Source organism: Cornus florida, unplaced genomic scaffold, assembly GCF_030987335.1.
Source record: "Cornus florida cultivar Cherokee Brave unplaced genomic scaffold, ASM3098733v1 CherokeeBrave_3.0.0_Hap2_Chr05, whole genome shotgun sequence".
In the NCBI taxonomy this organism is placed as follows: Eukaryota; Viridiplantae; Streptophyta; class Magnoliopsida; order Cornales; family Cornaceae; genus Cornus; species Cornus florida.
In genome coordinates, this window is record NW_026775575.1 from 78,120,138 (window position 1) to 78,143,463 (window position 23,326).

The following is a 23,326-nucleotide window of genomic DNA, read 5'->3' on the forward strand; positions in this document are numbered from 1 at the left end:
CACGCTTCTTCACCTCGTACGTTGGTGGCGACGGCGGGAAGAAGGCGAACTTCGCCGCCAGTTAAGAGACGAGACACCCTATTCACCACCCTGAGAAGGCCTCCGGAGACCCAACTCATAAATGCATGTGTATATCTATATATATATCTACAGACAGAGACAGAGTGCTTTTCACTGTGTGTGTTTTAGAGAGAGAAACTTAGGTAACAGAGTAGGTGTTGAAATGGGGAATGAGCTTTTAACTTTAAGGGTTGAAAGAGAGAGAGAGTTGTAGAAGTTGGGAAGAGGTAAGCGTTTTTCTTTAGGGGTTTGGTCTCTGGTTGTCTAGCTTAATTTGTGAAAGGTCATCTTAGTCATGTGCATGTGTGTGTTTTTCTGTGTGTGCAGGTGGTGGTGTGGTGGTGAGTAGTGTAAGGGTGGCAAGTTAGAGAGAGAGAGATGAGAGATAGTACAGCGGGGAGAGGTGTGTGGACTATGGAGTTTGGTCAGTGCCTAAACTTCAAATACTCATAATGGAATAGTTTCATTGACGCCATTTGAAAAATGATGTGAAGTTTTTTCATTTATTTATTTTTTATTTTGGAAGGCGATATTGACAATTCAATTTGCACTTCCTAGTCTAACATTTATGCATCATATCCTTAATTAAATATATATATATATATATATACACACGAACGAGTATATCTTGAATGGAAGGATTCAAGATATAAGCTTACTATTACAAGCTTGGGGGTCTGGTTAGAGACGGAGAGGAGGACAAGGTTACTATTACAAGCTTAGGGGTATTTTTGGTATAACATATTTAAATTCATATCACTTGTTTGGCACATGTGACAGCAAGGATATTTTCGTCACAAAAGTCAATTTGTCAAAGCAATTGTTAACCACGCGCTGAGTTAATGGACCCAATTGACGCTGAGTTAATGGACCCAATTGACAGAGTTTGAGTAAAATGATAATGTTATTATATTGTTGGGGTTTTTAAAATTGGTTGGGGTTTTATGATCATTTTTTAAAAGTATTGGGGGTTTACATAAATTTGCCCTTTATATTATTCATTAGTGTGTATGTGCAATAGAGGTGGAAGTAAATAAGGCCCTGCTTGGATTGAACTTAGGGAAATTGTTTTCTATTTTTATAGTGACAAAAATTTGAAAACTGCAGAGTAGATTTGCTTGGATCTGTTTTATAAAAATAGTTTTTTTGAAAACTGAGTTAGTAGATAGTTAAGGTTTTCAGAGAACAACAATTTGTTGTTTTCAGAGTTTTGGGAACACTGAGATGCAAAATTGGAAAACACGGAGAACTGAACGCTACTTAAAAGTACAGACAACAATTACGTAAACTCTTGCTCGTTTATAACGTTGTCCACATATTTCTCTGTGTAATCGCTCTAGCTCTCTCTTTCTTTAACAGTAACAGTTTTCTCATATCAGATTTCCAACCCTCATACATTTATCTCACTGTCTTATTGTCTAATGTTGTAGGGCTCCGGATCCACTAGATTTTTCATTCACGATTGACTAGGTTTCTCTCTCTATTCACATAAAGCTATCAATCTCTTTTTCTGTGAGTATGTTCAGATAAAGCTATCCATCTCTTTCACAATTTCATTAATCGATTTGTTGGGAATCTTTCATTGTCTCATACTTCCAATTTGGGTTGAGGTTTAATATCTTTGATTTGGTGGGATGGATTTGGTTTTGGAGGAGAGTTGTTATGGATTTGGTTATGCTATAAATTTGCTTGAATATTAGGGTTTCCTTCAGTTGAGATTTGGTTGATTTTCTTGGATTTGTCCCCTTTTTTTCTTTTTCTTTTTTAATTCCTTGTTTCTCTTTATATTTTGGCTTGCAATCTGATAAAAATTTTATTAATAGTAACAACCATTATTCCCAATTTGTTAGTAGAGGAAAGAATGGTATAAAGGATCATATTCGTGTAGTTTTTTTAAAAAATTATTTAATTGTTTCATTGAAAGGAACAATCTGTATGTAGACATTGAATTCATGTAATGCTATGAATGAAAGAAACCCAGAATACAAGAGTAGTTCTTTGCTACACAATTCCTATGATGAGATGGTTTATGTATGTAGACATTGAATTCATGTAATGTTATGAATGAAAGAACCCCATAATACAAGTCTTTTTTCATTTTTAGTGTATTTTTTGTTAATTTGAAAATATTTAAAAGTAATCCACATTTTTTATAATAAATCTAAGAAATTAATAAAAAATAAATAAGTGATATGCAATATTCTTTATTTTCATAAAACTCTTTTCAATCAATCAGTTTTATGAATTTTTGTTCTCCGAAAACTGTTTCATAATTTTCCTAACCAAGGAAATTGAAAAACTGAAAAAACTAAAAACTGTTTTCCATTTTGATTATCTGAAAACTGTTTTTATAAATGCAATCCAAACAAGACCTAAATTTTTCCTGGGAGCTTATTCTAAGGAGATGGTGAATATACATAGCACACAAGTATGATACACGTGCACATATTAGCATAGCCTAGGAGGATAAGTGAGAAAAAGGTTTCTTTTGGAAGCTGTTACCAACAACGGCACATAAGTCATAGTAAAATGAATTAAATTGATCACTGAAGTGACACGTGGTGTAGAGAAATTAATAAGGGTATTGAAGCTTACCTTTGAAACCTCTCGGATCTGCTGATATAGTAATTTTTTTTAATAGAAAAACAGAGAGGAGAGAAGGGGAGTTCGTGTGAGAAAGAGAGAAAACAGAAAGGGAAAGAAAAACAAAAGAAGAGAAGAATATTTCGTACGGGTAAAGAGAGGAAAGAAAGAGGAAGAAAAGAATCGGAAGATTTGGTCAAGAATTCGTGTCACTGCGCTTGTTGGATACATCAAGTCCTGAAGGGAACAATCCCCTTTGCTGAATTGCAGATACTAAAGGTAGAAAGTTTCTCAATTGAGAGTTTAATTATTAAATTGTATTAATTAATACAATTGTTTACTCTTTAAAATGTTAGGTTGAGATTTTATATAAATGATTGTGATGAAAATTTTATTTATATTTGTGTATTGGGAATTTATTTTAGAAGTGAAGACTATTATTAAATTCTCTTAGAAATAAGTATAACTGGTTATGAGTGTTGTATGAATTGCAATTATTTACTTATTTGACCTAAATCAAGTATGAAATTAGTAATGGATAGTTAGATGGAATTATGAACTTGAAAGTTGTATAAAGGGTGGTGATTACAATTTTGTTCAGGTAAAGAGAATGAGCAAAAAACTTCGACTGTACCAAAGGATAAGTAAAGAAATTGGGAAGTATTCGAGGTGAGTGTACTCACTGGAAGTTTTATACTTGAATGTGGTAATTGAAGTATTGGATATGTTGATATGATATGAAAATGGTTATGAATCATGAATATATTATATAAGATCCATACTCTGGCTTGGAAAGAGAGTAATATATTATATAAGGTCCATATTCTGGCCTGGAAGAAGAGTAATATATTATATAAGGTTCATATTCTGGCCTGGAAGAAGAGTGTTATATTATATAAGGTCCATACTTTGCCTAAGAAAGAGAGTACTATATTATATAATGTTCATACTCTAGCCTAGAAGGAGAGTACTATATTTTAATGCCTGTAAAGATGAAAGTTATATATTAATATAGTTTAATTGAAATTGTCAGATAATATTTGTTTATATTATGCTAATATAATAGTATTGCATTTACTGGGTTTTAAGCTTACTCCTTCTATATATACGTTTTTCAGGTACAACATTGGGTCGCCACTGCCAGGTTTAAAATCTTGGGTGTGAATGGGGAGCAGAACAATGAAAAGTCTTTTGTATAAGATGTAAATATTGTAGTATAGTCAAAAGTATCACTTGTAATTAACAATTTAGTTTTGTCGGAACTTGTTAAAATGGGTTCATAGTTTGTTTTAAATTTTAAGGCCCTATTTGGCTGGGCTTCCTGAACCCCAAAACGGGCTTCTAAACACAAAAAGCCCGTTTCACAGTAAGTCTTTTATTTGGCAAAAATTTGAAACTGACTTCCATAAAAATCTGACTCCTTAAAAGCCCGTTCAGCAAAAACAACTCATAGTTGCTTTTCAAACTCACTTAGTTGCTTTTCAAACTCACTTCCCCAACGTGAATAATCGTGATTGTAAAATACAATCTTATCCTTATCTTTTTACAAGTTCTCTCTCAATTATCTCTATGGCTTTACCATTAACGACTGATGACAAAACAAATTGGCCGCCACCAAACCAACACCGCCCAATTAGGTGGCTGCCGCCACCGAACCAACACCACCAGATCAGGTGGCCACCACCACTCCTTCCTCTGCCGCCTTGTCGCTGGCAATGTAACTGCACAACCCTTGATATCACTTATGTACAATGTTATGCTTCTAATTTGTTCTTCAAATATGCAACAAATCTGAAAAATTAGAACATAAGAGAAGAGGGTAATGAGAGAGTGGGAAGGGGCTTCAAATGGTGGTAAATTTTCGTAGACTTTTTATATAGACATGTTGGATCTATTTGCACATGTGTTAAAAGATGAAATTTATATATTGAGGGTTCTTTTAGGGTGTGTTTGGTAGGGTTGATTTGGAGGGATAGGGAGAGAAAAGAAAAGAGAGGATAGTGTAGTGTGTGTTTGGGTAAGTTAAGTGGAGGGATAGGGAGGGATAGCTATCCCTCCCTATCTTTCATTTGCTTTCTCCTCAATTTTGAGAAGATAGGGAGAGATAGGGAGAGAAATGATAGTGATTTTAGTGGTATTTTGATAATACCAAAATTAGCCTCCACAAATCAATACACAGATTTATTATTCCATTCAAGTCCCGTGATTATGAAAGGATAAAAAAGTAATTTGTTTATTATCCTTTCTTTTCTTTTCTCCCCTCTATTTTATCTAAACAAGAATAACTATCATTTCTTTTCTTTTCTCCCCGTTCTATCCAAACACAAATAGAAATTATTACTATCCTTTCTTTTCTTTTCTCATCAAACTATCTTTTCTTTTCTTTTCTTTTCTCTCATAACTAATACTATCCAAACACACCCTTAGAGATTGAAATAGGGATGAAAATTACGCACGTGAAGGATGAAGACAACGAATTTTGCGTTTGAATAATTTCAACGCCGAAATTGTGTATTATCAAACCATTCTAGCAGTGGATTGTTCTGGAGCTTCCAATTGATAAAAAAAATAAACACCCGTCTATATGTGTATATATCTATATGTGTGTGTGTGTGTGATATATATATATATATGCATCGATTGGTCTTTCTTGCCATTGTTGGCCAGTAGGGCCATGGCACCCCCAAAATTTTTGAAATTTTTTTTTACTACCTCTTAATTGTTAAATAATTTATAAATTTTGTCTCTAAATCTATTAAAATTTTTAATTGTCCCCTCCAATATTTTTAACACATATATTGACCAACTAATTTTTTTGAAAATTCTATTAATAGCCCTTAAATATTAATTAATTTGTAGATTTTGTCCCTAAAATTAATTAAAATTTTCAGTTGGCCCACTAATTTTTGACCCAAAATAAAGAGTTTGAATATAAATTTAATTTGTGTCTTCTTGAAATTTAAATATTTTTGAACTTAAATTTAAGCTCATTATTATTATAGTCATTTTTTTTGGTAAATAATTATTATAAGCATTTTTTTTTTGGTAAATAATTATTATAGTCGTTATCTCAACACATTGTTATTTTATTTATCTATACACGTACAATATCTATAATATTAATTCAAGAGAGAAAAAAAAGGAATAAAATAACTAATGTTCTCTCATGTTTGGTAAAAATGCATGAAGCATTTTTTGTCAAACATTTTTGTAAAATGATATTTACAAGAAAAATATTTAAAATTATAAAACAATCAAATGGCAAGTCCTAGGAATATATAGAAAGAAGATAAACTAAAGCATTGTGAGACTCTCAATAACAATAATAATATCATCTATATACTTTTAGTTATTACTTTCTAAATAACAAATTTTATAATTATTTGTATCTTATTTAATAACTCAATAATAATCTTATTGAATTTTTTATTTATTTTTGGTTAAAAATTGAGTTAAAATTCATTATGTTGTTGAATTGTGGAATCTATTTAATTTTCTTCTTCTAAAAATTAGATTTTTAAAAATTTAAAACAATTGATAAATGAAATTTGATTTTCTAACAATGCTTATTTCTTTACATTTCTTCTCCATAATTTTCTTCTAACATCAATTTATTTATTTATTAATTTGATTTTTTTTTGTCCAAGTTATATTTTTTTCATTTTTGAATTTTCTTAAGATATATATACTATGACCAGTATTTAAAAATAAATTATATTACAATTGATTTATAAGTTTTTAAAATTTTTGTTACATAGTTCAAATCTGGACTCCCCAATCTTAAATTTCTGGCTCCGCCTTTGATTGTTGGCTTAGTGAGATAGAATGAGAAGGTTAATGGGTTTAAAGGAAGATGGAGGAGTACGATTTTCTTTCTTATTGTGTTTACTGCATTATCATTTTGTTGGTTATAATATAATTTTTTTTTTTTTTTAAAAAAAAAAAATTATTTTGTATTCTCTCAACATCGTATTTCATGTTAAAACAGTGGTGATGTGAAAGATTATGGCCTTTCAACAAACAATGGGGAGATGGTTTGAATGGAAATGAGTAAAAAGGAGATGGGTATTCTTGTCAAATAAAAAATTAATTAATTGTTAAATGACTTGTAAACAGTGGACTCACCAAACAACTTTTGTGCTAAATTCCTTTGGGCAAAATTTCTTGTAGGAAGGAATTATCAGCAAAAGGACTTTGGGTGTTGAGAAGCTCCTCCAAACACGCCCTAAATTGTTAGGTAGGCACTCTGATGTATGATGACGTCATGTATGTATGAGGTTAATGTAGATGGCTAAATCTTCAATAATTCAATTTATTAAACAGTATAAATTGGGTTGGGGTATGACAGTACCACACAGATGTTGATCAATGTTTACTTCTTTGTTGCAAGAAATCGTCATCGTACTTTTTGTGGCGTTCAGAAACACCGGTATTATCCTTGTTATGAGCAACTTATTTTGTGATTAGGGTTTGATGAGGGTTGCAATGGTTTGCATAGTTTTTTATTTTTTTTTATTTTTTTTAAGGAAAGTCAAAATATGAGGGATAAGAGAATAATTTGCACAGATTTTCTTTAGTACAAAATCTGCAACTTTCCTAATTGAATTCTTGATTATGTGAAAATTTAAATCATGAATGCAAAAACTGCAATTTTTTTGGGAGTGAAATGATATGGTTTTTAATTTAGGAAATGGAGCTGCCATTTACTCTGATAATTTGGTTTTCAATTTAGGAAATGGAGCTTTCATTTTCTTTTCAATTGAATTATTAAAATTATTACTACTATTATTATTTCGTATCTATTCTTAGCCATTTGAAGTGATGATATGGCCTCCACATCAAGAAGCCATACACTGGAAAAAGAGGCCCAGAGAAGTTGTGGAGTAAATGGAGTTCAAAGAAACATGGAAAAGAGCAAGGAAGATGAGAGCACCAATATAGTTCCATTTTTCAAGCTATTCTCATTTGCAGAATCCGCCAATGTTATGTTGATGATTATTGCTGGTACCATTGGTGCAATTGCGAATGGGTTATCTAGTTTCCCCTCATGTTGGTTATAATATCTTTGCATACTTTTCAATATAATTTGTAGTTGGTCTTCTAAATTTGTAAATTTTGGGGGTTTTGGGTTTTATTGGATTTGTTGGTGGAGGTTGCTGTGATCCTAGTGACAAAAGAGACAATCCGTTTGCTATTCATAAATGTATTAAATGAAAAGTTTTTCATTGTATTTTAATATGTGGGTATTTAACAGGATCAGTTTGGTTGGAGGGAAATGAAAGGAAAAATAGAGATGAAGGGGTGAGTTTTGTAACCCTTCCAAAAGTTGGAGGAAATAAAAAGAAAAAGGCCATAAGGTTTAAAAAAAAAAAATTTCTAATACTAATTTTATCTCTATTCTTGATATTTTTATAAAAGACCCAACTTGTGAAAAGTGGTAGGATAGTAATTTCATTATATAATATCATTTTCTGTCTTTCTCCATTATTTTCTTTTCACACATTAATCAACCAAACATAATTAACACTGTACTCTGTTTTTTTTTTCCTAATTAATGTTATTATTATTATTATTATTATTTTTCTATTGTATCAAACATAGTTTACAAGTCTATTTGAAATATTTTATTACGCGGTAAATGTTTTAAGATTATTTATTTTTAATTTTTAATTTTTTTAACAAATCGTATTTTAGTAAACAAAAGGCTAATTTACCTATAAAAGGCAATACTGTTCTTAGAATATGAATTATTATAGAAATATTTTTCAAAAGTAGAACTCATTTGTCTTTAGCAAGATTTCATAGGATTTGTCTGTCTTTGAAGCTTAGAAGTAGGACTGATGAGTAATTGTCCATTGGTTAGTTGTATGGCTTCCACCGACAAGGATGAGCCGGACGGTTGGATGAATTGATCCCACCAGAATGCCATCCAACGGCGGATTCAAAAGCATTGGAAAGGCTGGGACAACTGAGAAGGAAGTTACGGAGAAACCATATAATTTTCCACAAAAAAAAAAAGTCGGTACATATTCTCTATGTCCCGATATACGTGTTTGGCATGGAAAATTTAATTTTTTATGATATTGAGTTTTAATAATTTTTTATTATATTAATAAGAGTGAAGTTTTAAATATGCCTTTATTAAAAGACAAAATAGTATTCCCTAATTAGTACAGTTGTTTAGTTAAAAGAATAATTTAGGAATGTTATAAAAAATAGTACATTTAATTTTGGAATGGAACATATTTTTTTAAGACATTTCAAAATGAAAAAATGAACAATTATTTTAAACGAAGGGAGTATAAGGGTTCATATCTCTCAACTGACGTGGTTTATGATTTCTTTTCTAGTTTAATTTTTCGGGAAAAAAGGTCGGTGCATACAATCATTATAAAAGGGCAGCCTCAGGCTCATTGTGGGAAACAAACAAATTATTGCATCTCTCCTCAAGGAGAGAGAGAATGGAATCTGCTGCAGAACTATCTGTTGGTAAATATATGTTTCATATAACATTTAAGATATAACAAATCTTATACTAATATGTCATGAGATAATTAACAATATGTTAAGAAATTATTAATTAAATATGCAACTCTATATTAAATTAAATATGCAAAATAAAACAATAAAATAATAATAATAAATAAAGAACCTGAACCGAGGTTAGTATTGGATATTATGTCCTTAAGATAGATTCGCCTCGCTATGGTGCTAACAGACTTAGCGGCTTCTATCTCCCAAGATACAACGGTTTACATCCACCAGTAACAGCACTACAAATTCGTTGATATGGCAAACCTCCTCAATGTAATACTCTCTCTGACTCAAAAATGCATCTATATTATATAAATGCTGAATTAGGTGCAATCCGAACCAAATGGTTTGGACCAATCTTAATATGGCTCAATAAAATTGGATTAGAGTCTAAGTGGTTCGGGCCACTTAACCTATAGTTTGAACCCACTTGGGTTAGGTTCAAGTCTAGAGAGGGAGATAGAAGAAAATAAAAATGAAAATGAATAATTTGCAAATGATCCAAAGGGAGGTATTTATAGGCAACAAGGTGCCTTTTCGGGTGGGTGCAAACCTTTTGGAAAAATCTAAAAAGTAGTTTTTAAGCAATGTGTCTTTTCGGATTGGTGCATCCCTTTGAAAAAAACTAAAAAATAGTTTTTACGCAATATGCCTTTTCGGATTAGGTGTGTCTCTTTATCATTGAACACAACCATTTATACGTGTCTCTTTATTATTGGACACAACCATTTATATGTGTCTCTTCATCATTAGATACAACTATTTATGTGTGTTTCTTATTAAGGTCGCATCCCTAAACTTTTCAATCCATTCTCAACCACGTTGAATCACCTGAATTCATTAAATTTCCAGTTGCCACCAACAATCACAACAAAAGTGTTGTGACTATCTTCATAGGTTTAGCCTACAACTGCCATGTTTTAACGTAGATAATTCTGGTATAATCACGTTGAAACAACATATACACAACGTTGTATTCTATATATACATAACGTTGTATTTTATACACAGACCATAAACATGGACAAGTTTCATTCACGTGTTAAAACACTAGTTTTCACAACTAGTTTCCAACACTGCCTACCATCCTCCCTCCACCACAACACCACCGTCATGAGCGAGCAGCAGATCCTAATAACGATGGTGGTGTCGGTGTCGCAGCATTATATAATAATAATGCTGCTCACCACGACGTTCACTTGGATTGCCCAATGATTGTAATCGGTTTTTGCTTCTCGTGGGCAGTTGCAATTGCTCTTCAATCCTTTCAAACTTATGCCCCACTCTCACTTTCTGTGAGCTTCCACTTCCTATGTCTTGAATTGGTAGTCGCGGTCGCTGCTCTTTGTGTCCAAGTACATCTCTCCCAAGTTCCCAAATTGAGCCCAAGTCCTAGAGCATGTGGGGGTCCTCTTTGGTGTCACCGCCTTCTTCTTCGCTATCACTGTACCTTTCTCGCTCCGCCTTAAGCTCATTTACTGGACCATTTATGCTCTTTCTCTGCTTGTCATTTTCCTCTGTATTCGACGTTAAGGACTACATGTTGTTCGATTAATTGCCAAAATCTTTGTTTATTAGTAGTATTACTTGTGTGGATAGAGTCATCAGTACAGTTCCTGTTTATGATTGTTGATTTGTAGCTTGAGTGAGCATGCCTTCTCAGGTCCCTTCAATGGGTAAGTGCTTGCGTTGCTTGTCTAAATTAGTTGAAATAAATTATTCGCGTATCTTTAATTTACATGTTGGTAGTTATACCGAGTAACACTTGATGTGAACCACTTGGTCCAATATTTTTTGAGTTTGAAACATGATTTCCAATCTTCTAGCCCCACCATTTGGATTACCACAAAAACCCAAACGAAAATGTCAATTCATTAATTAAAAAAATTCTTTTTCTTTTAAAGCATTTTCGATGCATGTCAAATCTATATTTTGAGAGGAGGTACAGTGTCAAAATACTATATTTTAGCAATTATACTTCTGTTTCATTCAAAATGCTATTTTTTGACACAACAATCATTTTTTTTTTTCTAACTACCATTTTCAACCACCATTTTTTTTCAATAGCATTTCTAATGCAAACTTTTTTTTCAATAGCATTCACAACAATCATTATTTTTCAACTACCATTCCCAGCTTGTTTACCTTGTTAAAAATAAATAAAAGGATAAATTGCCCCTCAATTCTTTGTTTGGATCACTTCACAACTATTACACCCAAACCCACAACCAAATAATTATATACTATATATATCTTCCGGAAAAAAAAAAATTTATATATATGCCTTCCTTCCATATATATATGTGTGAAAAAAAATAATTATTATTATATATATTATATCTTCCAGAAAAAAAAAAATTTATATATTCTCTCTCATTCATATATATAAATTTTTAAGTTATTTTTATCATTAAACACATCCCTTACTCTATTTATCGGATTTATTAAATAATTATAAAGAGTAATGTAATAATTTAAAACGTTTATAATAGGCTCATTTGTTTCTCTCCTAATATGGGCGGACATCCTTCCTATTATCCTTTTATTTCCTTATATCATCTCTATCGAATGAAGGAAATTGTTCATTCCTTCCTATTTTTCTTCCATCCCTCTTCTTTCCTTCCTACCAAACATAACATTAATGTCAAATAATTCTTAATTTTGACAAAGTTAAAGGGTAGTCAAGTAATTTTATATGGTGTCAGAATTATGAGGAAACGGTTGGGGCATGAGTGAAAGAACAAACGTTCAGAGTGTGAATGATAGTAATTTTCAAAAGGTATTTTAATGTGATATTTTACCAAATTTAAAGGAATATTAGTGTAATTGACCCTTTTTTTTATTTTTTTATTTTTAATTTTTTAGCGCCGTGTGCAAAGACCGTTCTGATGTATTTGGATTTTGGTGCACTGGATATACTTACTCCACCAATAGGGTAATTTCAATTTTTATATACTTTTTTAATTTTATTTATTTATTTTTTCTAAATTAACCCAATGAGGATTGGGTGAAATCAACTTAAATTTAGATAAACACTCTTTCTGTGTGTCTCCCTCACACACAAGCACATCTATATCTCATAGATATAAAAGAAAGGGCTAGCTGATGGAAGGTTGATTTTGGTGAACCCATTCCAAGGTCAAACAATTTTTAATCCTTTATTTCTGATCATTAATTCTCAATCCCCTTTAATTCGCAATCCCCTTGAAAGCAACCCAAAAAATGTAGAGGAAAAAATAAATATAATAAGATAGCAATCCATCAAAGAGATTCATAGTTAAACCATGTCATCTTATTCCACAAAAGAACCATAATTTACACAAAAATTGTTTGATGAAAAAAAAAGAACAAAAAAGTCTTTTAGATTTGTTGAGCAAACCAAACTAAAGCATTGAACTTGAGGTTTGGTGATCCAGTTAGCTAGTATAGCTTTTGGTTGAGACGAAGAGGGCGGTTGGGTGACCATGCAAAGCACTAAGACGGCGTTTGGCTCGATCATTTGGGTTGTTTTGCTCCGAAGCACAAACGTAGTGAGATATGGTGACAGATATGAGAACCACCCCCAAACAGAACACTGCATAGCAATTACGAACCAACCTTCCCATCACTCCCTGCATCATCTCCATCACTAATTTCTCTCTCTAAAAATCTCTCTCTCTAGTACTGTCTCTTGTAGTGTGACATTTAAAAGGATAGAGAGTACATACATATATATATATATACACACATGTAACATGTACACAGAGAGAGAGTAAACAGGGGGCGTTTTGGGGAAGGATGGCAACAGCTGCAGCTGGAAACAAACACAACCTGTGGATTATAATTGAAATGCAATTTTCAAGATTTGTCGTTTTGGATGATGGACTTGCAGAAAGTGCTTGTCGTTTTTTGTCTACAAACTTGTAGAAGCTGGGCTTCGAGTTTCAATACTGGTGATGGCCCGGTCCAAATTCTGCTCCAACCCAACAAAAATATAGAATTTTGGAATGGGCTTCGGTATAAGTTTTTCCTCAGTTTGCATTTCATAAATCAGGAAATGAAAGGGTGCACGCGCACGCTTTTTTTGTTCACACGAACTCAAATCCATCCCCTCCTCTTTGAATTTGGAGGGAGAATTCACCCAATTTTTATTTTTTATCTAACCCTAACTAAATGGAGTGCTAATTTTACATCCGGACGATCTGTTACCCCTTTGAAGCCCATCATCTGATTTGACAGGTTAATATGTGTGTGTGTGTATATATATATATATATCTTTGTAGTTTACATAATTAACCTAGCAGCACCTCTCTTTCATGATAAGCTCATGAATTCCAGCAACCCCTGGTAGAGGAGCACGAATGAAGAAGAGGATACATTACAGAGAGAAGAATTCGGAATGAATTCAGAAATAGAAATAGGTTAAATAATGAATAATATTGGAATTTATTATTAATTACTTAAAAAAAAGGTGTGTAGTTTGTAGAAAGTGGGAAGCATGTTTTATTGCTTTCATTAATCAGACTTCTAAACCACTTAACTTTCTAAAAGTCCATTTTCAGAAACTTCATCAAACACTCTTTATTATTAGGGAATGACTTTTTGAGTTTGGGATTACAAAAAGACCAACCAAACAGGTCTGAGTATTTACTGAATGAATACACAATATTTTCTTTAATAATAGAAAATAATCACTCTTACATTTTCAGTACTTGGAATACCCAATGTTCTCTCCAAAACTACATTTCCTGTGCCAATAATTGACTCTCTCTCTCTCTGATAATAATTGAGGCCCAGTCTTTAATTTGACAGGTCCCATGCAACCTCTCTTTTCTGGTAGCCCATCAAATCAGCAACCCCAAAACTGCATTCAATTTGTCGGATTAGTATGTTTTTTATGGAAGAGATAAATAGGAGGAAATTAAAGCAAGAATAATATTTTGAAGATTAAAAGTTTGACTATTCCACTTTATGTAAGGTTGATAATATCATTAATATCAGACTCCATTTCATTGTCAGGCTTCTTATAATCACTCGAGGGTTAAAGGGCTGGCACTGCATCGAACTAGAACAAGTCAATTTCTACGGGTATCAAAACCTCTAAGTCATACAGCCACCCTCATCCATCAATCTGCAAAGTCTAGAACCTTGGAAAAAATGTCATAAATGGGTCTCCAAAATCAGTTGCCTTTACAGACTGCCCATGATTAGAGTTGTGATCACGTACTGGTGGACCTTTGGAAATTAACTCCGTTACTTTGACAAGAACAACATCACACCATGAAAATATTGTACATTATCGCAGCATGATTTAGACTTTGAAAGTCGGCAACGGGCTGATGTTAGTCAATCTTTAAATTGATCAATGTAGGGTTACATTTAGCCATTGGAAGACACAGCACATGCAAATAATTAATACAATTAGCATATTGTGGTCATTGTCACATTATTATTTTAGTTGTCACCATCTGTATATTTATTTCAATCTCTTCAATTAATAATTAACCATATCTGTATAGCTCAAGTTGCAGTAATTACAACTATCAAATTATATACAGTATGTAAACAAGGTACATATGCATGCACTAAATAAAACAATCGGAAGCTAATTATATTTATAAATTTAAAAAAAAAAAAAACAAAAAATTGTTTTTCTTTACAAAACAATGCCCATATATAATAGGCACTAATTAATTAATTAATTTATTTATTTACTTGTTATTCTATCAAATGAAAAGGCCTTTGGTGCACCTATTCTGATCTCGTGTTGTTCTGGTTGTGGAAGTGGAGCCACTTGTGACGAGCTTGGCTCCATATTTTGGACATCCCTACCATGTTCTAGGTAACGAGCAAGTTCTATATGGTGGTGGTGGTGGTGGTGGTGAGACGACGACGAGCCATCACCGCCACGCTGGTGGTGGTGGTGGTGGTGAGACGACGACGAGCCATCACCGCCACCCTGGTGGAGGTGGTTGGGTGAAGGCGACTCCTCGGTCTCCCAATGCTCCATGTCCACATTTGATGGAGATGTTTGGAAACTGTCCGCCAAGTCGTTTCTGTAGCCGCGGAGGAGATGGACCGGAGACATGCCATGGAGGGGTGTCCCCGGCCTACTTGACATGGGTGTCACAGTGCCGGATTGCTTGTTGTGCTTGATGTGCTTCTTTGCAGTGTGGTGCCAGTTTCTTATGGCTGCAGCCACTCTATCATTGAATATAGTTGGTTTCATGGTTGAGCCCATCTGTTCATACCAGACATAGAGAAAAAATTTACATGAATTTTGAGTCAACATTTAAGAAATCACTATTTATTTATTATTATAATTATTTTTTACCTCAACTTAATTGTTTACATATGGTTGGTTTTATAGTTGAATATATATATATATATATATATGATAAACTTGGTAGCTCAACTTAATTGTATATAGACCTCACCTAGCTATAGCATAAATGGCAATAAGGTACTTTGGTATCAAATTCCTAACAATGATGAGATTGTTGCTTATATTGACTTTAGAGCTAAATAGAAACTGTTTATTCAAATTAAATATAACTTAGGTTAACTTAATTATATAAGAAAATCATATGTAGTTGGAGGATTAAATTAATTGGGTTTTTTTATATGAGTTAAAGTTGAAGTCTCGATGACATCAATATTGAGGTTAATGTCATTAATGACATCAGCTTCACTCATATTAAAATAATCAAAATTATTAAATTGTCAGTTTCCGTATCATGAGTCATGTATATATATGGTATTAGTATTACCTGTGTAACGAGGGCATAGAGAGGGAGAGTTACGTAGCTGCACAAAATCTGGATGAGAACCCTGAGAAAATCACCACGGTTAATGGAATTAAGTTAGTATAATTGATGTGGTCAAAAATCAAAGGGCGTGTGATGTTGGAAATATTTGAATATTTTGATATGGTCAACAAATGACAACAATATTTAAATGATTAAGACTAACCCCATGGAGATTCTGATTATTATATCTTCCGTATGAGCATGGAAACAAGACTTCAACCCGAATTCATACTGGAGAAAACAATAATAAATAGGTAGGAGTTAATTAATTGATCTTATATATATATATATATATATATATATATATATATATATATATATAATAATTTCCAAATGAGAAAACTTATAAACATTATTATAATAACTAATTGCATTGTAAATTTGTAATATATATAGTTTGGTGACTTACCCAAGTCCACGCAAAGAAAGCAAGCTGAAATGCATTCTGCAATAGTTAACCAAAACAGAAAAAAAGTTCACAAGTGAGTAGAAGCCAAAAAACAAAAAACCAAAAATAGTTCACAAGTGGTTGAAATCTAATATATATATATATATATAGATGATTGTATAAGAGAAAGTACCTGAAAGAGTACAAAGTTGATGAGGTATAGAATGAGGCGTGGGCGGTTGAACCAAAATAGGTCGTCACCAGGCTGAACAACTGGTACTCCCTTCACAACCTCACCTCTCTCTATGATTCTCAGCCCCATCTTGGTTATGATCACCTGTAGCTTTGTTCCCACCAACAGGATGATCTGTAAATGAATGCATGCCACGTCAGCAATTTGATCCAACTCATGGGCCCACCGAAAAACATTTAATGTATTTAAAATATAAATTAGGAGTTTTGTGCTTACAATTAAGGGGATAAATGGTAGCCAATAATATGAATACCAGCCTGTTCACAAAGATTAGAAAAACTTAGTCTAAAAAACACAAAATAGAAAAAAAGTTGTTGACAAGTAATTCCATAAATGGTACATACATTTCAAAGGCTATTTATTAATTATATATAAATATCATATAATTTTAGTATTGTTTAAATGCGTATGATGAACTTACCATGGGTATTAAAGAGAAGAAATATCACAGCAAATAACCAGATCGGTGGGCTGAGAAAATTCACAGATTAACACATAGTTAGTTCAAACTTCAAAGGAACATAATACACATATATATAAGAAAATGAAAACATGGGACTGAGTTCAGCACCGACCTAATTCCAACAACCACCTTGAAATCCTCTTCCAGTGACCGATTGATATACTTTTGGAAATTAAATTGTGTGTGGCTTTGAGGTGCCAAATGTGCCTGTAATGTATACGTTGTAATACAAACTCAACGAACTAGCCAATTGGAATGTGGAATCAAAAAATAATAATTAATAAATATAAAATATAAAACTTGAACGACATCCAAGTGTCTCACAATGTTGTAAACCTAGTCTATAGTGGTCTCACCACTATTGTTTTGAGACAATCAATAAATCAGGTGTCTCACAATATTGTGAACCCATCCTACAATTGTCTCACCACATTGTTTTATATACTGTATTATTACTATTTAAAAAGTGTACGTACCGTGATAAATCCATGTCGCAATGTTAAATAATCAACTTTTGGAACCGACCTAAAAAACTGTCGGAAGAAACTCACCTGAAAAAAAAGACGAACAAAAAGACGTGAAAAATTTAGTCCAACGAGTCAGTCATGTAAACGTGTCAGATTTTACTTTGAAAGAGATGGTAGTGACCGTTAGTGGGAATAGAAAAGTCAAAACGAGTTGTGGTACTGAAAAGTCAAATGAATTGTGCGTCGAATCAGGACAACAACAAAGAAATAAATAAAAACAAGGTGAAATGTCCGGTAATGTAGCCACCATTCAATATTATATTCACGTTATCTTCTAATTATAGTAATCAAGTTGTATACTGTATAATGAACAAAAAGACTTGTATTAAATTTGACTAATCGGATTATGAATTAAAAAAATTATGTTGGAATTTAATTATGAAAGTTATTACTCTATATAAGAAGATCGAATTGATCTGGTAATAAGGACAACATTCCATTCCGTAAGAAATGACTTTTTATATCAATTCAATCAAAATACAAGTAAAATATGTAAAACGTCCTTATTTTTTATGGTGTACATTTTTGTTTACTTTGTTGTGATAAGGATGCATCAATAAAACATATGACCTACCCATGCGCATTTTTCATTACGATTCAATAAAGTGCATTTTTTTTTTTTTTACTTTGTTGTGATAAGGATGCATCAATAAAACATACGACCCACCCATGTGCATTTTTCATTACGATTCAATAAAGTGCAATTTTTTTTTTTTTTCGGCCACGACACAAAAACCTTTACAATTTTTTTTTTTTTTTTAACCGAGGTTTGAACACTGTATTTAAATCATATAAAGCGAGAGCGACAGTGAATTCGAAAGCAGTAGCACGAAAACAAAATTAAATAGCAAATAGTGAGAATTTGAGTGAGAGCGCGCAGAGACTGAAAGCAGAAGCGCCCTCGAAGCGTAAGAAGAACACCGGTTATTTTGAGAGTACATTCGGATAAATATATTAAAAATCATCCCTCGTTTGGAAATGAGAGATGATTACTATTGGGTTGGGATAGAGATCCTTTGATTATTTGATTGAAATATTAATTAATTAAAAACTTAAAAATAAATCAAAATATTAAGGTTCTTGACAGTCAATATAATTTTCTTTCATTTGAAAATATATGGGACAGTCATACTCATGCATTTTCAGAGTTATTGTCAAAGAAGTACGGTTTGTGCAAATTATTGAAAAGGAACTACTAGAGAAAACATAGTGGAAAGTCATTAATTAGTTCTAGAATGCTGTTGTGTATACTGTAATATTCAATAATGAAGCCGTTTATATAAACCTATATATAATGTTTGTATAAATGAGAAATATATTAAGATAGAGATGCTTACAATCCAGAGGAGCACAGGCGTTTTGCTCCAAAAACTCAAGTGCCTTCTCCCAAATGAAGTCTCCCTTGCAAATCTGAATCTCTCTGGATCTGTAACACAAAGTATTATATTTCACTTATCAATCCCCAAAATATATATAAGTGTGTGTGTGTGTGTGTGTATATATATTGCATATTGTGAGTAGTTATATGCCTATCTGTACATGCATGCACATATCTATATGTGCTATATGCTTTTATATATATGTGTGTATAAATACTTCTGTATTTTCCAAAGAAAGAAAAAGAAAAATTGTATGCACGGTATAAGATCGAGAAATAATTTGGAGTACTAACCATGAGAGAACTGGTACTCAACCGTCCTTGTTTCTTTTTCCCAGTGCTTCCATCTTCTCATCTGGACCAAATAAACAATCAATACACACACAAACACACACACACACACACATATATATATATGAGAAAAGAGAGAACAACGTACATATATACTAATTAAATAAATATGTCATTAATTTGGAAGTGAGATGATACCTTGAGTCTGCCCAAAGCCATTGTTAAAATACAGTAAAGGACATGAGATACAGCCAACACAAAGATGAAGATATGGAGTTGATGAATTCCATCCGAAGACACAAATGGGACCTTACCCTGCCAAAAAAAAATACGTAATATTTAGTCAATATACACGCGCCCTAACTTTTGAAACATGACAATATACATATACACATATATGCATATATATTTGTTGTGCTGAAAAAACGTTCGCACGACTTAATTGTATTAACTATGAGAAAATTTATGTTCTTTGTCACATATAATATGCAACAGTAAGAATTTAACTCTTATGATAAATTCTTTCAAGATAATATCTAGAAGAGTCATCATACGTATATACAAATACAATATTTATACAATACGTATGATGGATCTTTTAGATATTATGATCTTTTTCATTGACCTTTCATAATTGTGTTATGACAATGACTAACTAAACTATTCAAAGTAACAAAGAAATCAAAAAAATTAGAACAGGTCTTACCTTGGCTGCGCATTTATCAGTTCCGGCGGCCGCCAAAACACGTCGAAAACTAGGGTTTGAATCCGGCATCCCGAGAAGCCTCCGGCGATGTTCTTCTTCTTCTTCAGAAGTAGGTGGAGTATCGTATCCACTTAGTGTGCTCTCTTCAGACTTACTGCATGGATGCCAAGTATCTCCTACACTTTTCGGTATACAAAAATTCGAAATCGTAGTTTGTCCCACCGTTAATAGTAACGATATAAATCCCAGTAGCATAAGCTCTTCACCCACCAAAAAAAAAAAAAAAAATTACAAATAAGTTTTTTGTGAGCTTGAATTAATCATATTAACTCCAAGACATATTATATATATATGCATATATGTAGTGAGAGAGATATTGAGATGAATATTTGATGGGTGACCGTGTACCTGATTTAATCTTTTCAACTGATTCAAAAAGAGCTCTCTTGTTTTTCTTCTTCAACCACTGTAAATGGTGCATCAATTCCAATTAAACTCTAAACACAAGTGGATCAGTACTATTGAATTCAGTTACTTATATATATATATATATAGATATGTTGTACTACATACCTTTCCTATGAGATGGAGGATGTGTTCAATGAATATAGAAATCGCAACCAAAACAAAACAAACTACAGCAACAGCCCATGTCGGAGTTTGCTCCAAAGATCTTCCTCCAGTAGCTGCCGCCATGCTTAATCAATGCTTTCCTCTGCCGAGAAATTCCCAGATTTTGCCGGAATTTTTTCACCGCCGATCAATATTACTGACCAAAAGTCTAAGAATAGAAGTTCCAGAATTCACTTGAGAAATTAAGAAGTGTGTTTAAATCACATACCTATACATATAATATATATATATATATATATATGTTGAGAGAGAAGGAGAGTGAGAGAGAGAGAGAATAGTATCCAGAAATAATGGTGTTGATGTTTGGTGTGTCTATATATATATATATAAGAGGGTGTATATATTGGTTTGAGTTGAGGAAAGAAGGTTGCAAGGGAAAAGCGAGACTATTGACTTTTAAACGCGTAAGAGAGATGTATTTATGAGACCTTGACTTTTAAGTGGTACATGTAATAGCTTTTTTTATTATTTTTTTTTATTTTTGGGTAAACGAAAGAGTCTTTTGATTTGATCAAACTATTGATATAAATAGTTATGGTAAATGTTTTTATTTTGTTACGTATGCTTGGGACCTTGACTTTTAAGTGGTACATGTAACAGGGCGACATGAAATTATTGTTCGCCCCGTTAATCAGTCCTACCAAGTCAACCATTAGATGGGGTAATGATGTGGTCCATATACCTCCGGTGGCCAGTTTCTCATACAAAAGGACATTACTGTAGTAAAATGATGACCTTTTTATTTATTATTATTATTATTTTCTGAAGAGCTAGTGATAACCCTTTGATCATCCAATTAATTATCATATTACAAGGTGATAAAATAAAAAATGAATAAATAAATTATCATATTACAATGACATACACACATACGTATATTGATCAATTTAGATCTAAATTGTCTTTAGATTGTATATTATTGTGTATTTATATCAAAAATAGAATACTAGCACAAATATTTTGATTCACTGAAATAAATTCTATATGAGTGTTGAATCTTACTATTATATATTTTCAATTCTCAATGTAAATGCACAGTAAAGTACAACATGTCACGGATCTAGTTTAGGACCAATGGGGGTGGAATTTTTTTTAATTTACATTTTTACCTATAATTTTAATTAAAATTTAAAAAATGCCCCCCTCAATTTTTTAAAATGCTCCCCTTCACATTTTAACCTCACTGATTTCTCCATTGAATTTTTTCTAATTTATATTATTACCTAAAGTTTAGTTAAAATTTCAAAAATGCCCCCACATAATTTTTAAAATGTACCTCCGGTGGCCAGTTTCTCACAAAAAAGGACATTACTCTAGTAAAATGATAACCTTTTTATTTTTTATTATTATTGTTATTTTTTTCCTGAATACTAATGATAACCCTTTGATCATCCAATTAATTATCATATTACAAGGTGATAAAATAAATAAATAAAATTTATCATATTACAAAGACATACACACGTACATTTATTGATCAATTTAGATCTAAACTGTCTTTATTTGTGTTTTATTGTGTATTTATATCAAAAATAGAATACTAGCACAAATATTTTGATTCACTGAAATAAATTCTATATGAGTGATGAATCTTACTATTATATATTTTCAGTTTTCAATGTAAATGCACATTAAAGTACAACGTGTTACGGATCTAGTTTAGAACCAATGGGGTGGAATTTTTTTTAATTTACATTTTTACCTATAATTTTAATTAAAATTTAAAAAATGCCCCCCTCAATTTTTTAAAATGCCCTTCACATTTTAACCTCACTGATTTCTCCATTGAATTTTTTTTAATTTATATTATTACCTAAAGTTTAGTTAAAATTTCAAAAATACCCCCACACAATTTTTAAAATGGCCCAATTCACAAATTTTTTCTTTCAAATTTGTCTACAATTTTTTTTTTTATTCTTCGATGATGCCCCCAAAAAAATTCTTGGGTCCGTCATTGACGTGACATTAAAACACTTTATGTGATTTAAAGGAAACTCGATTAAGTTTAACTTAAAACTTTCATTTTCTTTCAAATATTCAATATATATACATTAAAACGGTCTAGTGACTTAAAGAATACCTTAATTGAAGTATTTTTATTCATTTTACATGCTTCAACATGTGATTCGATCTAACTTGGGTAAGATTTTGATGATGCCGTAGAAGAAAAGTTTAACGAGCACGACGAGAGCTACAACCCTATGGTTTCGGATTTTGATTTGGGCCGTTTTGAAGATTAAATAAAATTGATCTTTAGTGACCATTAAATTAATAAAAAAACAAATAATTACCTATTCTAAAAGTTAAATGTTACTCAATGACCATTATTTTTTTCATATATATAATTAATTTAGTGATATTTTCTTATCTTCTAAAGTTACAATCCTTTAGAGACCGATGGGTGTATGTTATTTGTCAAGTTTTGTAAAGTGCACAAAAGAAATAAAAATGCTATATAAAAAATTTGCAAGTTACCTCCCCTTGACCTTCGAAAATACTCTTAATATACCCTTAAAAATTAAAATTAATTTTTTTTTATTTTTATTTTCAATGATATTCAAATTGTGGTATTAAACGCAACTTAATTTGGATATGTGCTCAATTTGTTCAAAATTAAATGTTGAATTGAATTATCACCTTGGGTGATTTATTATTATTATTATTTTTTTTCACTTTTCCTGTCAAATTTAGATAAAACTGTCACTGTGTAAACAAGGTAAGT

General features: G+C 31.9%; 1 protein-coding gene and 2 long non-coding RNA genes across 3 annotated transcripts; 2 read left to right on the plus strand and 1 right to left on the minus strand.

The window, feature by feature from the left end:
• Positions 1-1,154: 1,154 nt before the first annotated feature.
• Positions 1,155-1,572, plus strand: LOC132310239 (uncharacterized). The gene is made up of 2 exons (XR_009482580.1): positions 1,155-1,387; positions 1,491-1,572. It is a non-coding gene; the product is annotated as an uncharacterized LOC132310239 (long non-coding RNA).
• Positions 1,573-2,360: 788 nt separating this feature from the next.
• LOC132310240 (uncharacterized) lies at positions 2,361-3,963 on the plus strand. Its single transcript, XR_009482581.1, has 3 exons — positions 2,361-2,922; positions 3,245-3,312; positions 3,762-3,963. It is a non-coding gene; the product is annotated as an uncharacterized LOC132310240 (long non-coding RNA).
• Positions 3,964-14,746: 10,783 nt separating this feature from the next.
• On the minus strand, positions 14,747-21,005 carry LOC132306985 (MLO-like protein 6). Its single transcript, XM_059804615.1, has 15 exons — positions 20,545-21,005; positions 20,380-20,437; positions 19,972-20,231; positions 19,464-19,580; positions 19,269-19,329; positions 18,934-19,022; positions 17,546-17,620; positions 17,182-17,276; positions 17,028-17,077; positions 16,823-16,863; positions 16,547-16,720; positions 16,375-16,410; positions 16,129-16,196; positions 15,927-15,987; positions 14,747-15,397 (listed from the first exon to the last, which is right to left on the minus strand). Exons 1-15 carry the CDS (start codon positions 20,665-20,667, stop codon positions 14,864-14,866), a joined length of 1,842 nt encoding a protein of 613 aa, XP_059660598.1. The 5' UTR covers positions 20,668-21,005; the 3' UTR covers positions 14,747-14,863.
• Positions 21,006-23,326: the final 2,321 nt, after the last annotated feature.